Source organism: Mustela lutreola, chromosome 7 (genome assembly GCF_030435805.1).
Source record: "Mustela lutreola isolate mMusLut2 chromosome 7, mMusLut2.pri, whole genome shotgun sequence".
Classification (NCBI taxonomy): domain Eukaryota; kingdom Metazoa; phylum Chordata; class Mammalia; order Carnivora; family Mustelidae; genus Mustela; species Mustela lutreola.
Window position 1 is genome coordinate 36813590 of NC_081296.1, and position 24738 is coordinate 36838327.

The 24738-nt window shown below is 55.1% G+C and overlaps 2 protein-coding genes across 3 annotated transcripts; both read right to left on the reverse strand.

Annotated features, from left to right (window-relative positions):
- Window positions 1-3998: 3998 nt before the first annotated feature.
- CPLX3 (complexin 3) lies at window positions 3999-9529 on the reverse strand. Its single transcript, XM_059179588.1, has 3 exons — window positions 9249-9529; window positions 8006-8093; window positions 3999-5699 (listed from the first exon to the last, which is right to left on the reverse strand). The coding sequence occupies exons 1-3, from the start codon at window positions 9410-9412 to the stop codon at window positions 5475-5477; spliced, it is 477 nt and encodes a 158-aa protein (XP_059035571.1). The 5' UTR covers window positions 9413-9529; the 3' UTR covers window positions 3999-5474.
- Window positions 9530-9980: 451 nt separating this feature from the next.
- Window positions 9981-23776, reverse strand: LMAN1L (lectin, mannose binding 1 like). 2 transcript variants are annotated; one of them, XM_059180372.1, is made up of 13 exons: window positions 22407-23776; window positions 19321-19475; window positions 19100-19207; window positions 18944-19002; window positions 17533-17632; window positions 17048-17168; window positions 16182-16237; window positions 15463-15595; window positions 15013-15164; window positions 13877-13944; window positions 12412-12535; window positions 11658-11785; window positions 9981-10611 (listed from the first exon to the last, which is right to left on the reverse strand). In XM_059180372.1, exons 1-13 carry the CDS (start codon window positions 22717-22719, stop codon window positions 10476-10478), a joined length of 1653 nt encoding a protein of 550 aa, XP_059036355.1. In that variant the 5' UTR covers window positions 22720-23776; the 3' UTR covers window positions 9981-10475. The 2 variants fall into 2 exon arrangements, with proteins under 2 accessions (XP_059036355.1, XP_059036354.1); XM_059180371.1 differs by having other exon boundaries at window positions 9981-10614.
- Window positions 23777-24738: the final 962 nt, after the last annotated feature.

The window sequence follows — 24738 nt, forward strand, 5'->3', positions numbered from 1 at the left end:
CTTGTGCTTCTCTTCTTGCCCTGGAAAAAATAGGGTATCTCCTGGTTCACAGGCTGGGGCTGGAGGGACCCCAGGAAATGCTGGGAAACTTGAGGGAGAGCAGGGAAGGTCCCCAGCCTCCCCATGCCCTTGTCCTCTGGACTGGTGAGTCAGCAGTGAGCATTCTCTCCAGGGTCTAGTGCCCAAACCCAGCTCCCCAGACCCCAAGCTGAAACAGTTTCCATCAGCCTGCTGTCCCCCTACCATGTCCTGGTCTGAACGCAGCCAGGAGCATCTTTGGGGAGTTAAGGGAGGGGGAGCTGCCTCCCTTTGAGGGGCCTCCAGTGTGGCCAGGGAAGGGCTTCCATACTGGGAAGGCCTTAATTTCCCCCCCAAGCCCTTGGCCTGGCCATTAGGGGGCAGTGTCAAGCAGTGGTCTAGAGGGCAGAAGGCATGACCAACATCTTGGCTCTGCCCTTTGGCTCTGAAGCTTGGGACCCATTAGCTGGTTTCTTGGTAAAATGAGGATGAAGGTAAGTGGCTGGTGGTGGTTTGTAAGGATGAAAGGAGTTCCTGTATGTGAGCCTGACACAGTACAAGTTCAACACAATGTTATTTTCAGATTTAGGGAAAGGAATGTACTTCAGGTTATCTCTGGGAGTAGGCTGCTCAAGAAAGCCTCGAGAAAAATGAGGGAAAGGAAGGAGAGTGACTTGACCCAGTGGGCGGGCGGGTGGAGAAGACTGGATGGGAGGGAGAGTGGGAATAAGGAAGGGCGGGCTTGAAAGACCCAACGGAACAGAAGGATAATGGGCTCAAGCGTTGGCCCGCGGACCCCACTGTGTGTATGTGATGTCTGCATTGTGCTTCATTGGCTGTGCCCAAACAAGAGCCCAAAACTCCTACAGATGGGGGTGGGGAGGAGGACCCCACTTCAGGGACAGGAAAGGCCAGGGAAGCTGAGGCCAGTGGAGGAGGCCCAGAAGAAGGAAACTTCTTGGGGCCTCAGGCTGGTCGTGTCTAAGCCACCTGCCAAGGAAGGAGGCTGCTCAGCCAGAGGAGGTGGGCTTCGCTCTCTAGGGTTCTCTTCGAATGGTGGAGACGTATAGGAAATATGCTAATCTGCTTTAAAAAATACATATTTTTCCTCCTAGGAGCGAGTTTCTGTCTCTCACATTTAACACTTCGAAAGTGCGCAAAACAGAGCAGACATGCCCCAGCGTTCGCGTGCCTTACCCACCCCATCCTCCCACTTACACTCAGTTCCCCAAGCCCAGAGCCAGCACTAGGCCAAGCTGGGGGAGCCCCTGAGCCTCGGGTCCCTCTGCCTCCCAAGGGGCCAGCCCTGGGAGCAGCAGATGGGCCACTGGAGCAGACTGAGGGTTCCCTGTGCTCAGCCTGCCCTTTCTTCTGCTAAGTAGGAAGAAGTGGAAGGACCAAGAACTTTGGTTCCTGCAGGAGGTCATCTAGAAGAACTCTTTTTTTTTTTTAAAGACTTTATTTATTTGATAGAGATCACGAGTAGGCAGAGAGGCAGGCAGAGAGAGGGGAGGGGGAGAAGCAGGCTCCCAGAGAGCTCTGAGCAGAGAGCCCAGTGCAGGGCTCAATCCCTTCGACCTGAGTCCAAGGCAGAGGCTTTAACCCACTGAGCCACCCAGGTGCCCCTACCTAGTAGAACTCCAGTCACCAGAAGCCAGCTGCTGTCCCAGCCCTGACATGGGAGATGGCCCAGTCCTGAGGCTGGGACATGAGGGGAGGGGGCACATCACCTTCTCTAGAGTAACTCCTACACACACTTGAAATCCCACAGACACACTAACACAGAGACACTAATAGGCCATGGGCAGCAGACACAAAAACAACAAAGCCAAGTTCAGGTTCACAGATGCGTGCAGACATGGACTTACACTCGTGGTCACACACACACAGGCACAGGTTCTGCGAATAAGGCTGAGGCAGCCTTAACTCCACTGCTCCCCCAGCTCACCCACCCCGGCTCCCCTGCTTTACCTGAGCCTTGCCCCGCAGGATTTTCTGGGAACAGTTCTGCCCCCAGGCACGGGGATAGAGGCAGGGCAGCAGGCTCTATGGCTCCCTCCCACTCCCCTCGCACAGCTCCCCGGTCCTAACCCAACCTCAGGCATCAGCTGGGTCAACAGGCACTGCCAGCACCTCGGGCTCTGCAAGCGAACATTCCCCCAGATGTCCCCAGTGCCTGCCAGGGGGCATCTGTGTCTGAGGAGGTACCATCTGGCCAATGCGGGAAGGGGAAGTCCGCTGAACTCCAAACCCCAACACCCTCCCAAATCCTCCCTGGGGACCAGCTGGCCTCTGGAAAGTCACTGCTTCCCTCTGCGCCCCTCTCCCTCTGACAACCAGGCCTGAGCTGTCTGGGTAAATAGAAGGCAGAAGAAGGGGACTGGAGCAGGGCAGGGTCACCCATCTTCCTGAATTCGCCCAGATTACAGGGCCAGAGAATGGGGGTGGGGTGAGGGGAGCAGGCTGGCCATCTTTGCCATGCCTCTCTTCCTGGAAGTGCGGAGGGGGTCCGGACATGGGGGCTGTTTCACCCCCTTTCAAGCTCTCCTGTATCCTCAGACCGCCTGCCAGCTTGAGAATGAGGAAGGGAGGAGGGAAGAAAAAAACAGGAGAAAGCAAAAGACCAGGGAGGTGAATTATTTACTCTAGACTATGCTGTACTGATGGCAGGGTTTTAATGGCTGGGAAAAGGGAAGTTGGGGGGCAAGTGGCTTTCTCTGTGGCCCTCGCATCACATCAGGCGGGTGCACCAGTCACAGACCAAGTGACTGTGTGATAAGTGTGAATAAGTGGAAGCAGAAACCAGCCAGGGAGAGAGTAGTGGGCCAGTAGTCCCGTTGACACGCCCTGAGGGCTTGGGACTGGGGCGGGTACAGAGGAGGCCCCCCACCTGAGGGTATGAGTATAGGCCAGGTAGGAGGCAGGAACAAGGTGGAAGTGGGTGGGGGACACAAATGAGAAGGACATGGACTAGCAGAGAAGCCCTGAAAGCAGGGGAAGGAAGAGGGGAGGCAGGGAGAGGCCAACAGAGTCTGGAGACCCCTCAGCCTGTCCACCTCTGCCTGGGCCCCAGAGCTGGCTCCTTTTGCCCCAGAGCCACCTCCCTCCAGTGCAGGGACACACAGACCAGGGCTTCCTGAGGTTTCCCGGTGAGAGAAGGAAACAAGTGTGGAGGCTCAGCAGTCCCCCCCACTCCCTGACCCCAGTCAGCTGGGTTTGTGAGGACTCAGTGAGTGTTAACCCCCAGCCTCCCTCACGGCCTGGCTCTCTGCCTCTTTCATCTGGGTCCTGCAAACCACTGAGGGAAAAAGGGTCTGTCCAATCCCATTAAGCAGATGGCCCCTGGAGGGTGGAGTGCTGACGTGGGCCTTGCTGCTGACGCTGTTGAGGAGGCCCACGCACCGCCACCCCCCCCCCCCGCCCCGCCAACACACACACACCCAGCCTGGGGCTCCAGCTTGGGTCTCCTCCCGCTCCTGGAAGGTCAGGAGGGGTTTTTGTCCAGAGACTGCCCAGGGGGGCAGCCTAGGAGCAGCTCAGAGACACAGGCCCCTTCCCGGGAGACGCTCAGGCGAGAAGGCTCGGTGTGACAGCTCAAGTCTTCCCATCCTGGGCCTGTGTCCCCCTCCTTGTCTTCACCTTCCTCGTGCCTCGTCCTCTCTTTCTCCTCCCTCTTCCACCTGTTTCTCCCCACATTACCTACTGAACAGGTTTTATGTTTCGTGCTCTTATTTTACAAGGGAGGCCCAGTGGAAACTTAGCCCTGAAACCAAGCCCTCCTATAGCCGTGCTGCCTGTAAACCTTGGTTGGCTTCTGAAGGCTGGTACCAGGCAGCGGGCACCGGGGCTTGGTCTGTAGCACCCTGTTGCTGTTCAGGACCCTGGGTGGCCAGCTTGCGGTTGGTTTCCTGGACTCCCTCCCCACAAGTAAGTAGGATGAGATTTGTGCTCTTTATTTTTGTTTGTTTGTCTTTGTTTTCTAAGGAATCAGTTGTCATTTATTGATGGTTTGCCACACGCCAAAGGCTTTACAAACAGTCATCCTTTGAAACCTTATTACTTAGGAGGGGTTAATTCTTCATTACACAGCAGGGAAAATAGACTCCAGAGGGAAAGAGACCCGCTCAAAGCCATACAGCGGTGCCCAGACTGGGAGGCGGTTGTCCTGCCTTCTCTTAGTTACACCTTCCATCTCCGAGGTGAAAAGGGGGGATAGGCGTTGGTGCCAGAGACAGCTGTGATCGAACCAGAGCCCCTCCTGGGGTCCCAAGTAATGGCTTAGAGGCCCGACCTTGTCCACTGCACCCCCATCCAGCTGGCTACCACACCCTCTCCTCAAAGCCCAGACCTGTTTCATCCAGCCCCAGGCTGGACCTGGCACCTTCCATCTATGCAGGAACCCCGCCCTTGCCCAGGGGCCCAGAAGGGTAGGGCTTGAACATCTTACAGAGGCTGGCATTGTTATGAAACTATGGGTGAGGAGGACTGTGGGGCTACTAACCCCCAAATTCCTGGAGGTCTGTAAGAAGTGGGAAGATAGGTACATCATTTCAAATTTTTATTTTTCACGGAGCTGACGGAGGAGATCCAGCTATGGAATCCAGAGAGAGTTCTACAGGAACAGAACAGAAATTGCCTGGGCCTGGGTCCAGAGAAGGCCTGGAGCCGCCTGGGCTACCGTTCAGTGCCAGCTTCATCCTTGGCACTCAGCCCCTCACACAGCATCGCTCAGCTCCCGAGAGCCAGAGCCCACGGCACAGTGGCAGCCGCTCCTGGCTATGGCTGCAGCTGTTGTCCTGCCCAAGGAGGAGTGCGGGGTTGGCTCTGAGGGCCAAGGAGGCCAAGCCAGAAAGAGTCTTAGAAATTACCCAGTCCATCCTCATTTTAGAGATGATGCAGTGAAGACCAAAAAGAACAGTGGCTTTCACAGAGAATGAACATGGAGGCTCAACCTTGGGCTTCTGGTCTACTGAGGGTGTCTGCCCAAAGACCCCTCTAAGCATGTCTGAGTGTTGGTGTCTGGAGGGGCTGGCCTGTGTGTGTGTGTGTGTGTGTGTGTCTGTGTTTGCCAGGATGTGTCTGTGGCCCAAGCTTCCACCCATGCCATGGTTTCCACGTCTCTCTAGGTCTCTCTATGGGCGCTCCTGTGTGCAGGAACTTAGGGCCACGGCCAGAGAGGGATGGGCATATTCCTATAATCTTAGGAGGCTTCTCCAAGCTGAGTAGAGAGGGTGGGTCCTGAGGGAAAGAGAGGAATGGGGACTTTGGTCCCAGTGGAGAAGGAAAGACCAGAAGGCAGGATTGGGCCATGGATGAGAAGGGTCCTGAACTAACATGGGATGGGGGGGAAACAAAACTAAGATGGGGTGTGGGTCCCTGGGCATTGAGACATGCTCTTAACCCTCATGTGGACCCCAGCCCTCTGGTCACCCCAGTGGCAACCCCAGGGGGAGTAGTCACATGATATGGCACTTTTCAGCTGATTGCTTGAGGTCCCCCAGTGTGGCCTGGGCCTTGTCCTTGAGTGAGCCGATGTCCAAGCCAGGGAGACTGGCCAACTGCCCGAGGACAGAGGCCCTCTCCTCCTCCTCCTCTGTGTCCTCCGCAATCATCTTAGCCAGCTCCCGGGGCAGCTCCACGTCTCCACCTGCCATCTGAATCTGGCTCTCATCTGTCTCATTCTGAAGGGAAGAGGGGAAGAGGCAGAGTGGGGCTGGAGGCCCAGGAAGACCCAGAGTTGAAGGGACAGTGGGGAGGCCTGGCCTGGGCTCCCAGCCCCTAGATTCTCGAGCCACATGTTCCGGTGAGCTCAGCCCCCACCCGCACATCCCAGGATCGAGCTTTGGACACTTGGGACATGGAGACCTTGCACTTCCACGCCTTGCATTTTATACCACCTAACTTCATTCTGACATACTAAAGACACTCGCATAGTGAATAAAGCAAAATGGAAATGCTTAGGAGTCAAACTGTTCCAGGCAGCTAGGTCATAGGCTGGCGTTCATTGCCTACGCTGGAGGATGTATAGATCGTAGTGATGTGTACCATTTATTAAGTGCCTATTGTATGACTGACATTCAAAATACCCCTGTGAGGTAGGTGTTCTTATTTCTATTTTACAAATAAGGGGAAATTGAGGCTCAGTTTTAAGTAAGCAAATTACTCAACTTAAGTAACTTGTGCAAGTCACACAACTAGGAAGCAGAGGCACTTGTTTTAAACCTACATCATGGGGACGCCTGGGTGGTTCAGTCAGCTGAGGGGCTGACTTTGGCTCAGGTCATGGTCCCAAGGTCCCGGGATCGAGTCCTGTGTCAGGCCCCCTGCTCAGTGGGGAGTCTGCTTTTTCTCCCTCTCCTTCTTCCCCTGCTTGTGCTCTCTCTCTCTCTCTCTCAAATAAATAAATAAAATCTTTAAAAAAAATAAACCTATGGGGCACCTGGTTGGCTCAGTGGGTTAAAGCCTCTGCCTTTGGCTCAGATCATGATCTCAGGGTCCTGGGATAGAGCCCCACATCGGGCTCTCTGCTCAGCAAGGAGCCTGCTTCCTCCTCTCTCTCTCTCTGCCTGCCTCTCTGCCTACTTGTGATCTCTGTCAAATAAATAAATAAAATCTTTAAAAAAAAAAAAAACCTACATCATGGATTCAAATATCTGTGCTCTCTCTGCACACCTACTGGTTGCCATCGTATTTCTCTACCCCTTTGGGGACCCTGGCCCTTTCCACTCTATGTCCTACTCAGTTACAGCCAAGACTTCCCTCCACTCCACCCTACCCCCCGCTTTTTGAAAAAGATTTTATTTAATTGAGAGAGAGAGAGAACAGGCAGGGGATAGAGATGGAGGCAGAGGGAGAAGCAGGCTCACAGCCAAACAGGGAGCCAGATACGGGACTCGATCCCAGGACCCCAGGACCATGACCTGAGCCGAAGGCGGACGCTTCACTGACGGAGCCACCCAGGCACCCAGTCTTGCCTCTTTCATTAGATGCAGGTTCTCTGATGGCAGGAATTGTGTCTCTTAACGGGCTTAGTGCAAGCATTTGAGCAATGACTCCATTCCTAGCTGGGTTTAACTCATTACATTTCCTGGCTTCCTGGACTGGTTTTCCATCTGAGAGACTGGTGCCCTCTGGAGAGTCAGAGGCAGCCAAAGGATCAGTAAAGATTTGTTGAATGAGTGAATGTGATGTTCACATGTCTGATCTTCTAATTTAAGTGGAAGATTCTGGGCACTGGGAGTACTTTGTGCCTCACTTTCCTCCTTAGGCAACAATTCCATGCCCATCCAGTGCTGTAATGCCTGTAGGAGACATTTGGCTGTTGACCAACCAAGGGGCATTTTGCTCTCTGCAGAGGGACTCCTACCCTGGATGGCAGCTGGGGTCCTACAGCAACCTGAGGTTCCATGTTCACAGGCTTGAGCTCTGACCCCGCTCCAACACTAGCTGGCTGTGTGGCCTTGTCATCTTGTAATCTCTCTGAGCCTCAGTTTCCTTATTTGTAGTGTGGGTGATAGCCACCTGGAAACGTTATTGAGGGACTACATAAGGGGATGAAGACCGAGCACCTGAACCACAGAGGGTGCTGCATTCTCTACCCCTGTCCCTGTCCCCCTCCTCCCCCCACCCCGTGTGCAGGAGCTCAGTACTCAACCTCAACCTCGTACTCAACCTTGCAGTAAAATCAACTGCTTTCCGATTCTTCCTCTGCCTGGGCCTGATTAGGGTTTGGGGGAAGGGGACATGGGGGAGAGAAGGGGCTTGAACTGGCTCCAGAAACACAAACCTATCAGTCTTGGGAAGGCTGGGCTTCCTTGCAGCACCAAGCCGTGGCCTCTGAGTCTTCTTTCCTCTGAGAAAGAAGGATCCAACCAAGAACTCCCTGAGTTCCAGGAGCTGAGTTGTGGAGTCCAGAGTCTGGAGGAAGAGTGGGGAGCCCCAAGCTCAGGGTCCCAATGTGCCTAGCAGCCCAGGCTCCTAAGCTTACCTTGGGCAGCCGATATTTATCTCTGAAGTGGCTCCGCAGCGTGGCCCGCTCAGCCTTCCTCTGCGTGAACTGCGCATCCCGCTCCATCCTGCGGGGGCACCGGGGGCGGAGTCATCTCAGGGGCTGAGAGAATGGGCGGAGTCTGCGAGGGAAGGGCCGAGGGGTCTCTGTGCATCCCTTCCCGGGGCGCTAACATCATCCTGCCTGACTCGGCAGTGGCTGTGTGCTCCCACCTGGCGGGTCTTGGGTCTCAGTCTTTGCTGCCTCTCCCCACATCATCGCGGCCCTTTCTCTGCACCTGCCACTGGACTCTCCCGGCAGGAGCGTCAGCCTGTCTCGCTCATTCTGCAGACCCTAATACGTGTCCCTCGCAGCCTCCAACTCCGTCTGTCTTTTCCCTTCCTGACAGATTGTGTCGTGTGGGGGAAAGTATTCGGGACAGACTTGGGTTTGCGTCCCGGCTGCATTGCCACTTTTGGTACGCCACTTACTTCCCTCTTTTGCAACTCACAAAACTATTATCAGGATTAAGCGAAATAATAGCTAATGTTTAATGATATAGCATGTGCCAGGCATTGTGCTATGCAGTTTACATGCGTTAAATAATTTAATCCTTATAAATATATAAGGCAAGTTTTATGGTTACCACCCCCATTTTACAGAAGAGGAAACTGAGGCACAGAAAGGTTTAGGTAACCTGTCTAAAGTCACCCATCTAAAAAGAAGACAAACCTAGATCTGAACCTAAGCAGTCTAGCTCTGGGGGCCAGCCCCAGCTGCCTCTCTGTCCCAGCACTGCCCACACACAAGTAGACATTGAGACTCAGTATCTATGAATGCCCCATCTCAAGATCTGTCTCCGTGACTCTGACCCCCCTCAGTGGCATCGCTTTTCTCAGAACCCTCAGGCTCAGAGGAGCTCCAGTTGGAAGATGGAGACGGTTAGGACCAGATCGGATTAAGGGATTACCTGTTTCATCAGAAATGCACGTGCCCCCACCCCATCCCACAGCCTTTCTGCCCCTGCCCCCACTCCCTCTGGGCCCGGAGTGCGAAGCTGGGACGGGGTCCTGGGTTTGAGATAGGGTGACTCTGGGAGCAGCCTAGAAAGCACATGCCAGCCTCTTACCATGTCTAGAAAAGTAGGGTAAGGGACTCGGGGTCTGAAACCGCCCTAGAGGTCGGCCAGGTGGCTGGAGGGGGTGGGGGAAGGTCGTTGGAGCCAGGAAAGGATCCCACTCACTTCTCTTCCACCAGTTGCTTCTGATACTCCTCATACTCTTCTCGGCTCATGCCCTGCGCTTCGGCCGCCGATTTGTCCCCGTCCCCCTTGTCCTCGCCGCCCCCCAGGCTCCCGGTGAGATTCTTCAGCTGGCCGCCCACCATAGTCTTCACCATGAACGCCATGGTCTTCGCTGGCCCTGGCACCGGGCTCCGGGAGCCAGGCACGTCCGCACCTACTTCAGCACTAGGTCTCGCGGACAGCTCCTGCCGCGGGCAGGCGCCCCACGCTCTGAGCCTCCCGCCGCCCGCCCCCGCCCAGGCCCGCCCCCACCTCCCCAAACCCCTCCTCACGGGGGGCGGGGGGCATGCACGGGGCTGAGGAGGCTGGACCACGTGCCCGCTCCGCACTCCCGCCTCCCCCACGTGCCTCCTACCACGCCAAGCTCCGCCTGGGCATTGCTGACAACAGATTAGGGCCTGTGGGGGTGGGGTCGCTCCCCAGGGAAAGGGGCTGCACTGATGCGCCTGGAACACTGCTCCTCAGTCTCCCCCCACTCCCTCCCCTCTCAGGTCGCTGACAGCCAGGATTTCAGCTAGCTGTTTCAAGTGGTAGCAAGGGGCAAAGATTCTGCCCTGGCCCGTACCCCATCCTCCCCAGCCCGCTGTCCCAACAGCTGCTCAATGAGCTGGACTGGACGCGGGGAAAGAGAGGGAGACCAGAAAGCGGGAATCCCAATTATGTCTCCACGGGTTGCCTCAGAGTTCTCCCTCACACGCCAGCCCCGCCAGCCCCGCTGAACTCTAGAGCTGCAAAAAGTAGAGAAGGGGAGGGTTGTTCATGGTGATGCTGGCTGGGCTGAGCCAGGAAGGACACCTGGAGGTACCACTCTTTGTTCTGGAGGAATTTGGGGATAGACTTATACACGTTTGTGACTTCTACTCCCTCCATCCTCTAGGGCTCAAGCCTTGTAGGGTATCTGGGTTTTGGTAATCAAGTCAGTCCTTGACCCCCTTGCCTGCTTGGAGCCCACTGCCAGCTACCTGTCCAGAGAAAGTGGAAGCCTTCAGAAAGATTAAGGTGAAGTCAGAAGGTAAATGAGCATATCAAAGCACTGGGAGATGTAAATCACCTTTAATAAGACTGGCGCTTGCCAAAAGTAAGGTGTGAGCAGGAGCTGGGCACCCAAAAGGAGAGAGTACTGACCAAGCTCTTTACCCCCAGACACTACCCCCTCCTTCAGGGCTTTCAGGTGAGTCTTGCATGAATGCTAAGGGAGAGAGGCTGCCTCCTCAGAACCCCCAGAGCCCCAGGGTTTCGTGGCTCAGGACACAACCGTTTGCCTGCCGACAAACAGTCCCAAAGGCTCTTGTCCAGCTCCTGCCTACTGTCAGGGAAAGGAGAAGAAGGTTACTTGGATTTCTGCCTTTGGGGCTTTTAAGAACAGCCTCCCACATTAACCTCTCTAGCATCTCTCCCCCAGAGTCTCCCCTGTTCTAGCACCTTTTATGGCTCCCCTGGCCTGTCCCATCAGGACCACATTATTCCCCTGGCATTTAAGGTCTGTCCAGCTGGCTCCAGCCTTATGGCTACCATTGCAAGCCTACATAATGCATATAAGCTTGTCATCATTTCCACTTTGTACGTGTGCTGTTCTCACCTGGAGGCTGTCCTCTCTTCTACTCTGCTTTTAAAGCTCAACACATTTCACTTCTCCCCCGGGACCACTCCAGACCACACTGATTCTTCTTGTCTTGAAATTTCACCAATAAGGACTGTCAGTCCCATTTCTGAGCATCTTAGCACACTCTCCATCTCTAAATGTTTCATTCATTCCACAAACACCGACCAATCAGAATTAGTGACCTCCTCCCTCTTTTAAATTCTCTTTGCCCAATTTCACAAACTGGTCCCATACTTTGCTTTGATAGTACTGAACTTGCCACTTTTTCTCCAGAATATTGTGCCTTTTTCATGCTTCCATGTCTTTTCTCTGCATTAATGCCCTTACTTATCTTGACAGGCTGGAAAACTTCTAGTTATCTTGATGACTCATATCCAAGGTCCCTTCCAGGTCAATGCTCTGATCACCCCAAGCTGGGTCAAGTGTTCTTTTCTGGTACTATCATAGCCCCTGAGCTTCCTGCCATCATGGCACCGACCACAAAACTATCAGTTACCCGTCAGTTTCTTACACCAGCAAGTGAGTTCTGTGAGGGCAGGACTTAGATGGGGCCAGTAGCTACCTGGTGGTCAGTAGAGTCTATCAGAAAAAAATGGGTCCTAGCCTGAGGGCCACTCCTTGCCAGCTGGTAGACCAGGCACATTCCTCCTAGGCCTCAGTGCACCATCTCTCAAACTGGGTAGCTATGACCCAGAATTAAGGAATGCCAGGTGAGCATAGGATGCCTTACCCATGGGAAGACCCACCTGAAGTGCACATAACAGAAGAAGCCAACAGTCTGAATGAGGAGGAAAAACAAGAACATTCTGGGCCGTAGGCACGAGGAGGCCCCTGGGAGTTGGCCAGGTGGGTGAGCGTTCTTGGCTGCTGCTTTCTGAAAGGGTACATTCTAAAGTCTTGGATCAGCTTCTTACCCAAAGGAAGAGGGGACCTGGAATCTGGGCTCTGTGTGGGCTCTAATTCCTTTCCTCAGGCTTGGGGCACCCTGGTTCTCATCCAGGGAACTTGGAGAGGGTTCAGAGTAAAAAGCTGCTGCCCCCACCCTAGCTCCCATGGCTCTGTTTGTGGGAACAGCTGGGAAGGCCTAGGGCCTGGGATCTTCAGGGCTCTGAAGGCTCTAGAGTTGAGAAAGAAGAAGTAGAGAGTGAAAGCCAAGGTGAGGGTGAGGGTGAGGACAAAGGTAAGAGCAAGATGGGGCACAGGGAAGGGAGAGCTTCACTGCTGAGCTCTGAGGACTCCCATTTCCCTTCTGGTCACTGAGGGGGGTTGGAGCCAAGGGTCTTCAGGGCCCTGCTGGCATCGAGAGTCTATGGGAGCTTCCAGAGAGTGGATCGGGCAGAGAGAAGATTACATGCATATCACAGACACAGACATATGTGTGCCTGCCTGCAGTCCCAACAGGGGAGCATGAGGGCATGAGGGCCTGCAGTGCTGGAGGAAGGGGGCTGAGCCTGGACCTCAAGGATGGGGTCCTCCTGGTACCCCTTCCTTCCCACTCACCAATGGGCCCTGAAGGTCCTTCTGCAGGAAGCTCAGGATCTGGGCCAGCTCTAAGAAATGATGCTTGGTGCCCACCGGCAGATAGAAGAGCTGGGCTCTTGAGGCCACGTGGGCAGCTGCATCTCTGGTGGGGGATGGAAACCAAGGGAGATGACTCATTATGCCTTCTAGTTGCAGCCAAACCCCCTAACCACTTAATCCTAGTAATAAGTGGATAATCATAATCTCTAACGGCAGCACCTGGTGGGAAACAGACATCATCCATAGGGCCCCTTCTTAGGGGCTGGTCTTCTTTCCCCCAAAGCTTCATTCTGCATCCCCAGACAGCTTTAGGTCAGAGGAACGTCTCCCTAAAGTTGTCGTCTCAACTCTAGGCTCCCTGGGCTTTGCTTTCCATCCCCAGTCCCTAGGGGATTTAGTTCCTCTTCCTCTTTCCATCTTCCCACCCCTAAGTGTCTAGATGTGGGTAAGGGACCCAGAATCCAGCATCCAGCCTGATCCCTCCTCCATGGCATCAAGGTGACCTCTCTGTGCCTAGAGCTCTATGGGTAGCTCCTGAGACTTGGCCCAGGGTGGGATGTTGGTGGGAGGCAAGGTGGCAGGCAAAAAGCAGTCAGGGACCGCCTCCTCTTCAGCTGGGCCTGATCTTGTTTATGGTTCCTCCAAGAGGGCCATTAAAGCATCTACTCCATGGGGCGCCTGGGAGGCTCAGTCAGTTAAGCGTCTGCCTTTGGCTCAAGTCATGATCCCAGGGTCCAGCGTTCAAGCCCCTTGTGGGGCTCCTTGCTTAGCATGGGGCCTGCTTCTTCCTCTCCCCCTGCCTGGCTCCTCCCGCTTATGCTCTGTCTCTCTCTAATAAATAAATAAAATCTTAAAAACAAACAAAAAACCAGCCAAACAAAAAACATCCCGTCCTTCCAGGAGCTATCACCGAAGGAGGAGGGTTCAGATTTACCTGCCCTCCCTGGGAAGATGGGGTTCCGATAGGGGCTCTCATGAGGGGTTCTTCCCAGGGAAAGTTACTTTTTTTTTTTTTTTAAGATTTTTGATTTATTTATTTGACAGAGAGAGATCACAAGCAGGCAGAGAGGCAGGCAGAGAGAGAGAGAGGAGGAAGCAGGCTCCCTGCTGAGCAGAGAGCCCGATGCGGGACTGGATCCCAGGACCCTGAGATCATGACCTGAGCCAAAGGCAGCGGCTTAACCCACTGAGCCACCCAGGTGCCCCGGAAAGTTACTTTTAAACTAGGAATTTCAGACTTTAAACTTGATACAATTAAGTTCAGGTCCACTGGACAAACCTAACTCTGCCCCAGCCCCTTCCCATGTGTCAGACTTTGTGCTGGATGCTCAGGAAGTGAAGAAAGGAATAGGGAACCGATGGAGGGACTTGAGGCTGAGCAAGTGGGTGAAGCAGGGCTTCTCTGCTCCCCCTCTACCAGACCCCTCCTGGCAGGTGTCTTTACCTCATCTCTTGCAGGTCCTGGAGAAGAGTCCTCTGTCCACGGAGCAGGGCGCTGACCTTGGCCAAGTCCTGCAGGAATGCTGCCCTGTCCTCTAGGGCCCAGAGCACAGCCCTTCTCTTCCTAAAGTCCCTCTTCCCCAAGGACACTGTAGCCCCTTCCTTCTGGAAGGCCTTGCCAGCTTACCTAGCCCCTCGTCAGTTTGGACATGACCTGACACATTGAGTTTCTCCCCCTGTCCAGCTGGGCTTCTGGATTCCTCTTCCTCTCAAACCCCTCCCCCTGGGGGTCACAGGCTTTCTGCCCTTTGCAGAAGTGGTTCTGCCCCTGAAGGAGGCAGAGGCCCAGTCCAATCCTCTGTTATCTACCCCACCAGCCCCCGGGGCACAGTGTAAGATGGGACCAGTGCTGAACAACTCTCAGTGCTTGGGCCTCTGTCTTGCTGAGTGGCCTGGAGAAGTGACATCCCCTCTCTGGGGTAGAGATTCTGGCAGGAGTACGGCTTTGGAGTACGGCCCCATCCCCACTTCCCCCCTCCAGCAGCCCAGCCTCAGCTGCCTGGCCTGAGGACACGAGATGAAAGACCTGAGCTGCCAGAGCCCAGCCAAGCCCCCAGGAGCCACGGGCCTCTTCTGCCCGGCATCTCACAGCTTGACTGAGTCCCGGGCTCTCAGGCCCTGGGCTGGGCGTGCCATGGGACACGGCTCCCTGGAGGAGAAGCCAGGAGAGCAGTGGGGATGAAACGAGGATTCTGGTCCATCTGAGCATGAAGCAAACCATGTGTGAACCAAATCACATGTGGAGCTACATGCAAATTAGCACCCAGTCTATTTCTGGCACATGTCTACAGCCTGCGTCCAAATGCCCAGCGTCTCCCTTCCCAAGCCCTGCCATGTGGATCTGTGGGCTACCCTCCCTCATGCTCCCCTGCCTGACAGGTCCGCCCTACCCTGCCCCCTGCAGCACTACTCCCTGGCTCTCCTTCCCCTCCAGAGTTTGGGGGAGATGTGTTCCTAAGTAGAGTGCTCCCTCCTCTTTCTGGACAGAGGGAGCCCCCTGGGGGCAGGGACCCAGTCCCTGAGGGAGCTGTCTTGTCCAGACCTGCAGGCAGGGCCATGGGTGCCCAAGGGGCCACTCACCCAAGTTCCCATAGGCCTGGTGTGGCCCAGGGACCCCAGCTGCTTCTTCCATTGTCTCTCAGCCTGGGCCAGCTGTTCAGATAGACCCTGGAGAGCCTGCAGGGTCTGGCGGTGTCTGCCCAGCATCTCTGCCAGCACAAAGCTTCTTTCCCCTGGAGATTGGGGCAGAGCTGGAACAGGCAGCCAGCTGGGACAGGGTAGCAGATCCTATCTTTTGGGGGCTCTTTTGGGGGAGCAGAAAGGCATGGCTTCTGCCTCCTAGACTCTCCCCTGGAAAGCTATGTCTGGGTGGTGGAGTGGGGATAGGACAGAGTTCCTGGGACCCAGGGCCTGCTAGATATGCCCTCCTCAAATCTTCATCTCCCCATTAGTTAAAAAGCTCCTGCTTTGAATGGAAGAGGATCCTGCGATGCTCAAATGGGACCCTGCCCTACCTCCCTGCTCCCTTACCCTCTTCCTGGACTTCAGAGCTCCGCTGTGGAATCACGTGCTCCTTGGTGCCCAGGGCCAGCCTTGCCCAAAGCCCTTCCAGCTGCCTCGCCAGCCGGAGCTCCTCCATCTCCAGAAAGGGCTGGGGGGGAGGCTGGAAAAAGAAGACAAAACTCAGGCCTGAAATCCATGGGAGATCGGCGGGTGAGGGGAGCTTTCCCACAAGGTCTCCATTCCCCCTCCTGGAGCACCCCAGCTGGGTCTCCCTCAGCTCAGCCACCAGGCCCTGCAGTTTCTGTCCCACTCTGCTGTTGCCAGTCCCCACGGCCTTCCCTCCTGCTGCTGCCTGGGCCCCAGCAGTTCTCTCAGGACTCAGACCTTTGTCGCTGCTGCTCCTCTGCTCAGCTACATCTCTCTGCCCTTTCAAGCTCATCTCTCCCAGGTGGCCTTTCCTGCTCCCCCTGGCGGGTCAGGACCGTTCGGTGCTCCTACAGCCCACAGCCAGCTGTGGACGTGCTCTGGGACAGGGCCTAGCTCTAGGTCACCTCTGGCCCCCAGCACTGCCCGAAACAAGGCCTGGTCTGAGCAAAGCTCAGAGAGAGAGATAGCCTTAGAGATAAAGGCTGGAATGACAGGACTGATTGCACATGGCGTGAGCAGAAGCATCTGGGGCAGGAAAGTGTCCCTGGGCTGTGTTTCCCCCAGCTCTCCCCTGAAGGCCGGCCCAGGGCTGGCATCACCTTCGGACCCAGCTCACTCAGACTGAAGGTCAGGAAGGACAGGATGTCATGGTCATCTGGAAAGAGAAGAGAGAAGGGAAAGGAAGACGTCCCCTCACCCAGTGGCCCACTTACTCAGCCCTCCTCCTCCCCCAGGCTCCATTACATTCCAGGTAGGCAGGAGATCTGGGTGACTTTGGGCAACTCTAGCCCTCCTCTTGCTCACTTCATAGGAAATGTGTGAGGGTCAGACAAGCAGATGGGGGGCACTGTGAGGGTTGACCCACACACAGAGCCAAAGATGGGCCTGTGGTGAATGGCTAGAGCCAGAGCAACAGGCTGAGTGACACCCTCAGACCCCAGAGCGTGGCTGTTACTGACAGAAGCAACCACACAATGGCCACGTCCTCAGCATGGCTCCAACCATGTCACTCTTCTCCTCACAAACCTTCCATGGCTCCCTAGTGCCTACAGTCTAAAGACAAAAGTCTTGGCCTTGAAGAACTGCTACTCTCAGATTGCACCCTGATTTCCAGTTGTGGGTCCCTCCGTGGACTCTTCATGATATTATGTCCTTTTGCTCCAGTCCCCTAAATGTCCCTCTTCCACTTGCCCCACAGTTCCCAGCTAGAGGCACCTATAGGGCCATCCTTGGAATAAAGACTTCTTGTGCTTTATCCTATTTGAGACTTCCGGCAACTCTGCAAGGCAAACATGAGCTTCCCGATGGTAACAGAGGCCCAGAGAGGGCTTGTGCATGACTCTCCAGGCCACATGGAGAGGAAGTGGCTGACCCACACCCAGAGCTCTTTAGAGGGTGTGCTCAGGGTGGGTCATGGGACATTAGGTAGCACTCCTCTGCTCTTACCTGCCCAGAGGACCCTTACCTGCCAGGGTGTTAGTGGCTGCCGAGACCCCAAAGAAACCTCCAGGAGCCAAGAGCAGGGGCCCCGTGTCAACGCACACCTCCTCTTGGTCACCGGGAGTGAGGCCACTGTTCAGGGACACCTGAGGGGCACAGAGGACTGAGCCCCCTGCACCTGGAACCCCCTGATCCCAGCAGTGGGCATCGTCCCCACCTCTGATCCAGTGGCTCTCCTGGTTCTAAAGGCGGCCACGGGGCCCGATGTCGGAGTGGCAAGGAGGGACACGTTCACCTGGTCTCACGCTAGCTCCCCTAAGCATGTGCTCTGGGAGTTAGCAGTCTGTGCAGGGACCAGAGTGCAGCCCCTCTGTGCAACAGACCCCGCGTGGTGTCACAGGCACCAGTCTGCTGGGGTCACGGGTGCGCTCACAGCAGCTCTGTAGCTCTGAGCCTTATGGTCGGCCCCTCCCTGCCCAGAGAACCAGCAAAAGCAGAAGGGGTACTCACGCGCAGCCGCTGCCCCCAGTAGGTGATCCGTGCTCTGAAGGGGTGTGGTAGGTTGCGGAAATCCCAGCGGCAGGTGCCCAGCTCGCTGCCAGCTCCGTCCCTGTGGGCACTTGGAATCCAGCCGGGCGGTGGCAGGAGTGGGGGCCACTCTGCATGGGCCTACAGCAACCCCCTGACCCCCACTGGGTGACCCGGGGAATAGGACATGTCCCTATGTCTAGCTTGAGTCTCTCTTGATGTAGTCTGCCTCTTTAGTAGGAGACAGCGAGGAGCAGGTAAGCCAGCCTGGCCAGGCAGAGTGCTACCACTCAGAGTTTACCGAAGGGGCCTTCCTGTGACTCTTCCCTCAGGGAGACAGCCTGGGACGTCCTCAGTCCCCCAGGCCCCCCACATCCTCCTACCGTCCCTTCCTTAACCTCCATGTCCCCCTGCGCTTCTGGGAAGTCTTCTCCAAGCTTGAAGCAGCAGGACAGACTCAGGCCAGGCAGCACGAGGCGAGTTCTGTGTGCCTCCGAGGTCCTGAGTTTCTCTGGGCCCAGAGCCACATAGACCAGGCAGTCACTGCCGTCTTCAGCCGAGAGGGAGGCGGCCCAGAGCCGACAGAAGCCACAGCTTGAGCAGCGGCCCGTGTGACCTTGGGCAAATTAACAGGTCCTTCCAGGCCTGAGTTGCCCCATCTTTAAAATGAGGATAATAATTGAAACTACCTCATAACTTTGTTATGAGGGTTAACTAAGACAGTGAGTGCAAAGTGCTTGGCGCTGTGCCCAGGACACAGGTAAGCTGTGCTCCATAAACACCGCAATTACTCTAATTCTTATGAGCTAAGGGATGTTTGCTGAGAAACACTGAGGAGGCAGCTGGGCTGGGTGGGAAGGGCAGCCACGTCATCTGGGAGAAAGGGAAGGCGCTGGCTGGCAGGCGGCGGGGTGGAGGGGCAGGGTGTGGCCCATCTGGCCTCAAATCTCAGCTCTGCACAGAGCTGTGTGACCTCCGGCATGTCGCTCCTCCTCTCTGGGCCTGAGGGTCCTTGCCTGTAGCTGGGGACTAATAATGCCCCCTTCTCCGGAGTGTTGCTGACTGGGTGAGATGTGAGTGAGAGCGCTCAGCACAGGCTCTGCCCTGTGTCCTTTCACACCCCGCACCCCCCCCAAGTGGGGGCTGTTAGGTTGTACGAATTGAGGACTCAGTGGGGCAGTTACCGGGCCCATTTGGGACCAAGCGGGAGGGAGTTCAGGGCAGCAGCAAGCAGCTCAGATGAGAGGCCCTCGGGGAGGGGACAGTCCTGGTGGGGTGGGGTGGGGGGATCCCATCAGAAGCTGGGGCAGGGGCCTGAGTCTGCGGTGTGGTTAACCGCTGAGGCCCTCGTGGCCCAGGAGAGGGGTAGGAGTCTGTCCAGACAGGGCCTTACCCACGTGCCTCATAGCGAGTGTGTCCGTCGCTGGCCAGCACACGGATGGCGGGGCTGTTCTGCACGGGGGCGGGGGTGTGTGATGGGCAGCCTGAGCCATGGGCACAGAGATGAGGGGGACAGCGTGGATGGTGGGGGGTGGGAAATTACTCTCACCTGGGTGTCCTCATCTGAGGAGTCGAACAGGATCCCGATGCCATCCCACGAGGTCGGCCCCTCCGGGACGGAGCCTATTTGGCCTCTGTCCCGGGTGTACCACACGGCCTGCGGGTCCCCAGCGGCTCAGTCCCCGGGGTCCCTCAGGACAACGGAACCTAGGCTCACCACCCATCTTCCTGCCTCACCCCCTCTGCCAGGCCTTGGTTGGGGCCACTCACCACGCCCCGGGCTCCCCTGTGCCTTGGCCCAGTCACCCGCATCTGCACCTCCACCTCCCAGGCAGAGAAGAGGACAGGGACCCTGCTCCACACGGCGCCACTGCGGTTCTGCATGGACGGGACCAGCCGCACTTCTTCCGGGCCCAGCATGGCATCTGCAGACCAGGGCAGCTCAGGCCTGGGGCCCCACCGTCCCCGTTTCTCCCATCATTATCTCTCTGCCTGGGCTGGGACCGGGGAGCAGGGGAAAGGAGGGAACATCAAGGCCTGCCAGTAAATAACAGGCCTGTTGGATGCGGGAACCCACTGAGGAAGGGGGAGCTGGAGCCCAGCACAGCTGGGTTGGCGGGGGGGCTTTGCCAGGGGAGGGCGACGGACCCCAGACCCACGGGGTGGTGCTTTACCTGACTTCTCACGCAAGCCTCCCTACAAGCCTGTACGGCCTGCTTTTTAAAGACCCCATTTACACAAGGAAACCGAGGCTCCGAACGGTTAAGGAACTAAGTGGATTCGAACTTGGCTCCATAGGATTCCAAGTACAGCTGACCCTTAAACAACATGGCCACATATGGCGCAGGTCCATTTATATGCAAATGTTTTTGATAAATGCAGTATGATACTGTAAATGTATTTTTTTCTTTATGTTTTTTTTCTTCTTTTCGAAAAATGTTTTTAGAGTGTGAGAGAGCAAGAGCGGGAACAGGGGGAGGAGCAGAGGGGAAGGGAAAGGGGCCAGAAGGAGTCTCAAGCAGACTCTGTGGTGCTGAGTGTGGAGCCTGATCCCTGGACCCTGAGATCACGACCTGAGCCAAAACCAGGACTGGGTGTTTAACGGAATTAGCCACCCAAGCTCCCAGCTTCTTCATGATTTTCTTGATAACACTTTCTTCTCTCTGGCTTACCTTTTTATAAGAATCCAGTATATAATACATGTAACATACAATATGTGTTACTTGGCCATCTGGGTATCTGTAAAGCTTCTGGTCAAGCTATGAACAGTTAAGTTTTGGGACATAAGTTATACCCTAATTTTGCACTGTGCGTGGGCTTGGCTCCCCAGCCCCTGTGTTGTTCAAGCGTCAGCTTTTTCTACCACAGGAGAGATTTGTGTCACCCCTTTCCACGTCTCAGGTGAGAAAATAGGCCCTGCGAAGGAAAAGGATGTGCCCGAGGCCAGAGGACACAGCAGAGTGCTTTGCAAGAACAGCCACGCTGGGGTTCAGGACTCCAGGCTGGGGAAGTGGGGAGAGACTCTGGTGTGGCCAAATGAGGCCGGGGACTTCTTGGTGGGGGGGGGGGTAGGGTACCTAGGGGAAAGCATGAAAGCAAAGGTGGGAACTGGCTGGCAGGACCATGAGGAAAGGGTGGAGGATGAAGAGTGTGTGTGTGTGTGTGTGTGTGTGTGTGTGTGTGAATTCTCAGTGGCTGTGCCTAGGGGGAGGCCTGTCTGGGAGGAGGAGGGAAAGGGGAGAGAAACTGAGGCAGGCTTGGCAGGAAATCAGGGGTAAGGAGATCAGAGGCCTCACCCCAGCTGGTTCCCCACCTCTCTGGCCTGCCAGCCTGGAACCTGGCCCAAGGCCCAGGCCTTGCCAGGACTTTCCGGAGACGGCTAATCCAGGGTGTTTGCTCAGCAAGGCCAGGGCTGGGGGCAGGGAGGCTCAGAGGCGGCAAGGCCAAATGTCCCTGGGAGTCCTTAGAAGCCACCACTGCCTCTGAAGTGACTTGCAGGAGGCAAGGATGGTCTGCTGTACAGGGCACTAATGCATTCAGCTTTACCTGGCTTGTCCGTGAGACCTCACCCTCAAACTGTGATTCCTTGAGGCTGACGGCCCCATGTCTCTGGGCTGGGCACAGAGGGCCGTGCTGGGGGAAGTCTGGTATAAGGATGAGGAAGTGCACGAATGGACAGGACACATATCACCACGTGATCTCAGAGAATGTGCCTCTGCTCCCTCATAGGGTCTGGGACACTCCAGACTCAACCGGGCCCAGAGCAGGGTGTGTTTTACAGGCCCTGCCATCGTAGGCCTGAGGCAGGGTCTGGCTTGGTGCTGTGAGAATTGGCCCCTTTCCTTGTTTACCTCCCATGTGTCTGTGAGGAAAATTGGTCCAAAGACCCTTCTGACAGAGCCTGTCATCTTAAAGGGATATTCGTTCTGGTCTCAGTCAGGAATCATGCCCTTTCTCACAGACACAGAAGTACATAGTGGATCTGCTTTCTCTCTTTGCTTTGCTTGCTGGGTGGCTCTGAACCAGATCCATGGCCGAACTCTGAAGGGCGGGCAGACCCCATGGCCTGTTTTGGTGACAAGCCATGTTCCTGGACTCGTGTCCTGCCTCAGCCTTAACCCTGAGTCTTGTTCTCCTTGGTACTACATGGGTCCTTGTAAGTCCTTGGAAAGCCTTTTTGACAGGTACCTGGGTGGGTTAAGCATCCGACTCTTGATTTTGACTCAGGGCATGATCTCAGGGTTGTGATACTGAGCCCTGCCTCAGGGGGAAAAAAAAGTCCTTTTTGAACAAGATCGAGTAGAAGACAGACTATGGAGGCCTTGGCTTGGGAGTTTCTGAAATATCTGAAGGAAGTTTCTGAAGCATGCTCTCACGCCTGCTTCCAACCAACACAGACAAAACAGCTGGCCACGAGGGTACCTCCCTCCAGCAGCCCCCAGTTCTCACGGACATCCACAGGCCTGGCAGCAAGGTGCAGGGAGAGGGGAGGCAGGTGCTCGTCCAAGTTGCCCTTGCATCTGTGTCTGGGACTCAGCATGTGAGCAAGCGTGTGTGTGTGCTTATGGGTCCGGCAGGCAGAGGAAGAAGAGGGGGTCCGAGGAGAGGCAAAAGGAGAAGAGGGAAGTCCTAGGGCAGAGAAAGAGAGGCAGAGGGGAGAAATGGAGACTGGTGGATGGCAGAGGTGTTGTGGTGAAGGAAGACAGGCCTGGGAGGGTTCCTGGGGCTGAGGCCACTGCCTGCCCAGGCCTGGCTCCATCTTGGACAGCAGCTGGTACCAGCAGGCCCACTCCCCACTGAGTCACAGCCATCTAAAGCTGGTCAGCCCCTCCAGAGGGTTCAACCCCACCCCTCACCTCCATGATGACTCCAGAAGGGTATTCCTGCCCCAGGCAACGCCAGTCTTGGTCCTTTGAAGCTCAGCTTGTACTCAAACCTTCTGTGAGGAGGACTGGCCCCCACAGAGCTATAGGGGCCCTGGAGCAGGAGGAGGAGAAGGCAGAACAAGGGCTCTGGGCCACTGACCACCAGCATTGCGAAGGGATCTGCTGTCTGGGCCCCTGGGAGGAGCTGCCGCTGGCAGGGCAGGGAGGGGCTCTGGGGACAGGGCCAGGTGGGGAGGAGCTGGTTTCTGGCACTGTTCTCTCCCTTCATCCCTGACACAGACATCCTGTTCCTTCTAGGCCTGACCTCAGGCCCAGCCCCTCCCTCATCTCCAGCCTGACCCCTGGCCTCTCACCCACCAAGCTCTGCCCCTGCTCCTGGGCTCAGGCCATCTTCCCACCTTCTATCAGCTCCAGCAGCCGAGAGGCATCAGGGATCATAAGGACAGGCCTTGGCCCCCAGCAGCCCTAGCCTCTCCCTTTGCTCAGAGCCTCCACCTCCTGCCTCCTTCCTGCAGACAGGAGTCCCGACCTGTCTGGTCATTATCCCCAACCCACCCCCAGCCTTCCCTGTCCCACTCGCTCTGCTGAGGCGCTCAGCGCAATCCCACATTCCTGACACTCAGGCCTCCAAGCAGCCTGGTTTCCTCCACACATAAATTACATGAGGAAGAGAAAGGGAGTCCCACCAGAGCAAATAAATGCAGTGTGTGGACCTTGTTTGGAGCCTCCTTTTAAACAACCAATTAGGGAAAAATGAGACTATTGGGGGAAATCTGAACAATGAATACTTGATTAAAATAAGGAATTATTGTTAAAGACTTTAGGAGTAATACTGGTATTGTGGTTACATGTTTTTAAAAAGTGTTTTGGGGGGTGCCTGGGTGGCTCAGTGGGTTAAAACTTCTGCCTCCTGCTCCAGTTGTGATCTCGGGGTTCTGGAATCAAGCCGGATGCATCGGGCTCTCTGCTCAGCGGGGCCCCTGCTTCCCTCTCTCTCTCTGCCTGCTGCTCTGCCTGCTTGTGATCCCTGTCTGTCAAATAAATAAACTCTTTTTAAAAATATATTTAAAAAAAAAGTGTTTTGGGGGTGCCTGGGTATCTCAGTTGGTTAAGCATCTGCCTTCGGCTCAGGTCGTAATTCCAGGGTCCTGGGATTGAGCCCCATGTCGGGTTCCCTCCTTAGTGGGGGGCCTGCTTTTCCTTCTCCCTCTCTCACTCCCCCTGTTTGTGTTCCTTCTCTCGCTGTGTCTCTGTCAAATAAATAAATATTAAATTAAATTTATATTTAATTATTATCAATTATATATTAATATATTATTGATAATATAATTATGGGTGTATTGTCTGGGGGCCCTATATTATATAATATATAATATTATATATTATTGATAATATGATTATTAAATTATAATTAAACGATTAATTATTTAAATTTAATTAAAATGAATTAAAATAAATAAAATAAGTATTAAAGTATTAAAAAAATGTTCTGTCTTTTAGAGAAACATATGAAAGCTGTACCAATGAACTGATATCATGTCTAGGATCTGCTTCCACAGGTCCCGGAGCTTAGAGCTTGGTGGCAGGTAAGGGGCCACAGAGGACACAGGATTGGTCTGGAGCTGCTGTTCAAGTTGGATGGTTAGGATGTGGGCATTCATTAGAATCTTCCCTCTACTACATATGTTTATGTGATTATTTCCATACTAAAAATGTTTTAAAAAAGAAATCCTACATTTGAAATATTTTCACTCAAATAAATGCTCATTTTCCAGAGTGGCTGGCTCATTTGCCAAGAATTCTGGCTAGCTGAAGTTTCACTGTACTTTGTAAGTTCCCAGTAGGATTAAGTTACCCAAGCTCTACAAATTAATTAAAATCAAGGCGGTAAGTGGAAAATTTTAGGACACGCTAAAAGGAAATCTTCATTTCTCAACAGTAAGCCTTTAGCCACCTCCACCAGCTGTCCCCATCAGCTTTGCGAGCACGGCCACAGCCACGCTGTGGAAAGGCAGGCCCCAATGCAGCCCAGCTCCCTGGTCTGCCACGCAGTCCTTCTGGCTCCTGCCCCCACTGCCCCATGACAACCGCTCCAGCAAGGCCTGACAATAACCCTGTTCTTTGTTTCTAGTGGACGCTTCTCCACCTGTCTCTGCCTTGTGGAAGGCACCGGAACATCCACTTTCTCTGTTCCCTTCCCCTGCTTGCTCCTGGAGGCCTTAGCTGCTCCTCTGCCACCACCCTTCCTCCCTGGTCCCTCACACGGCAGCTTCTTGCGCTTGTGCCTCTCCTCTCCCTCCAA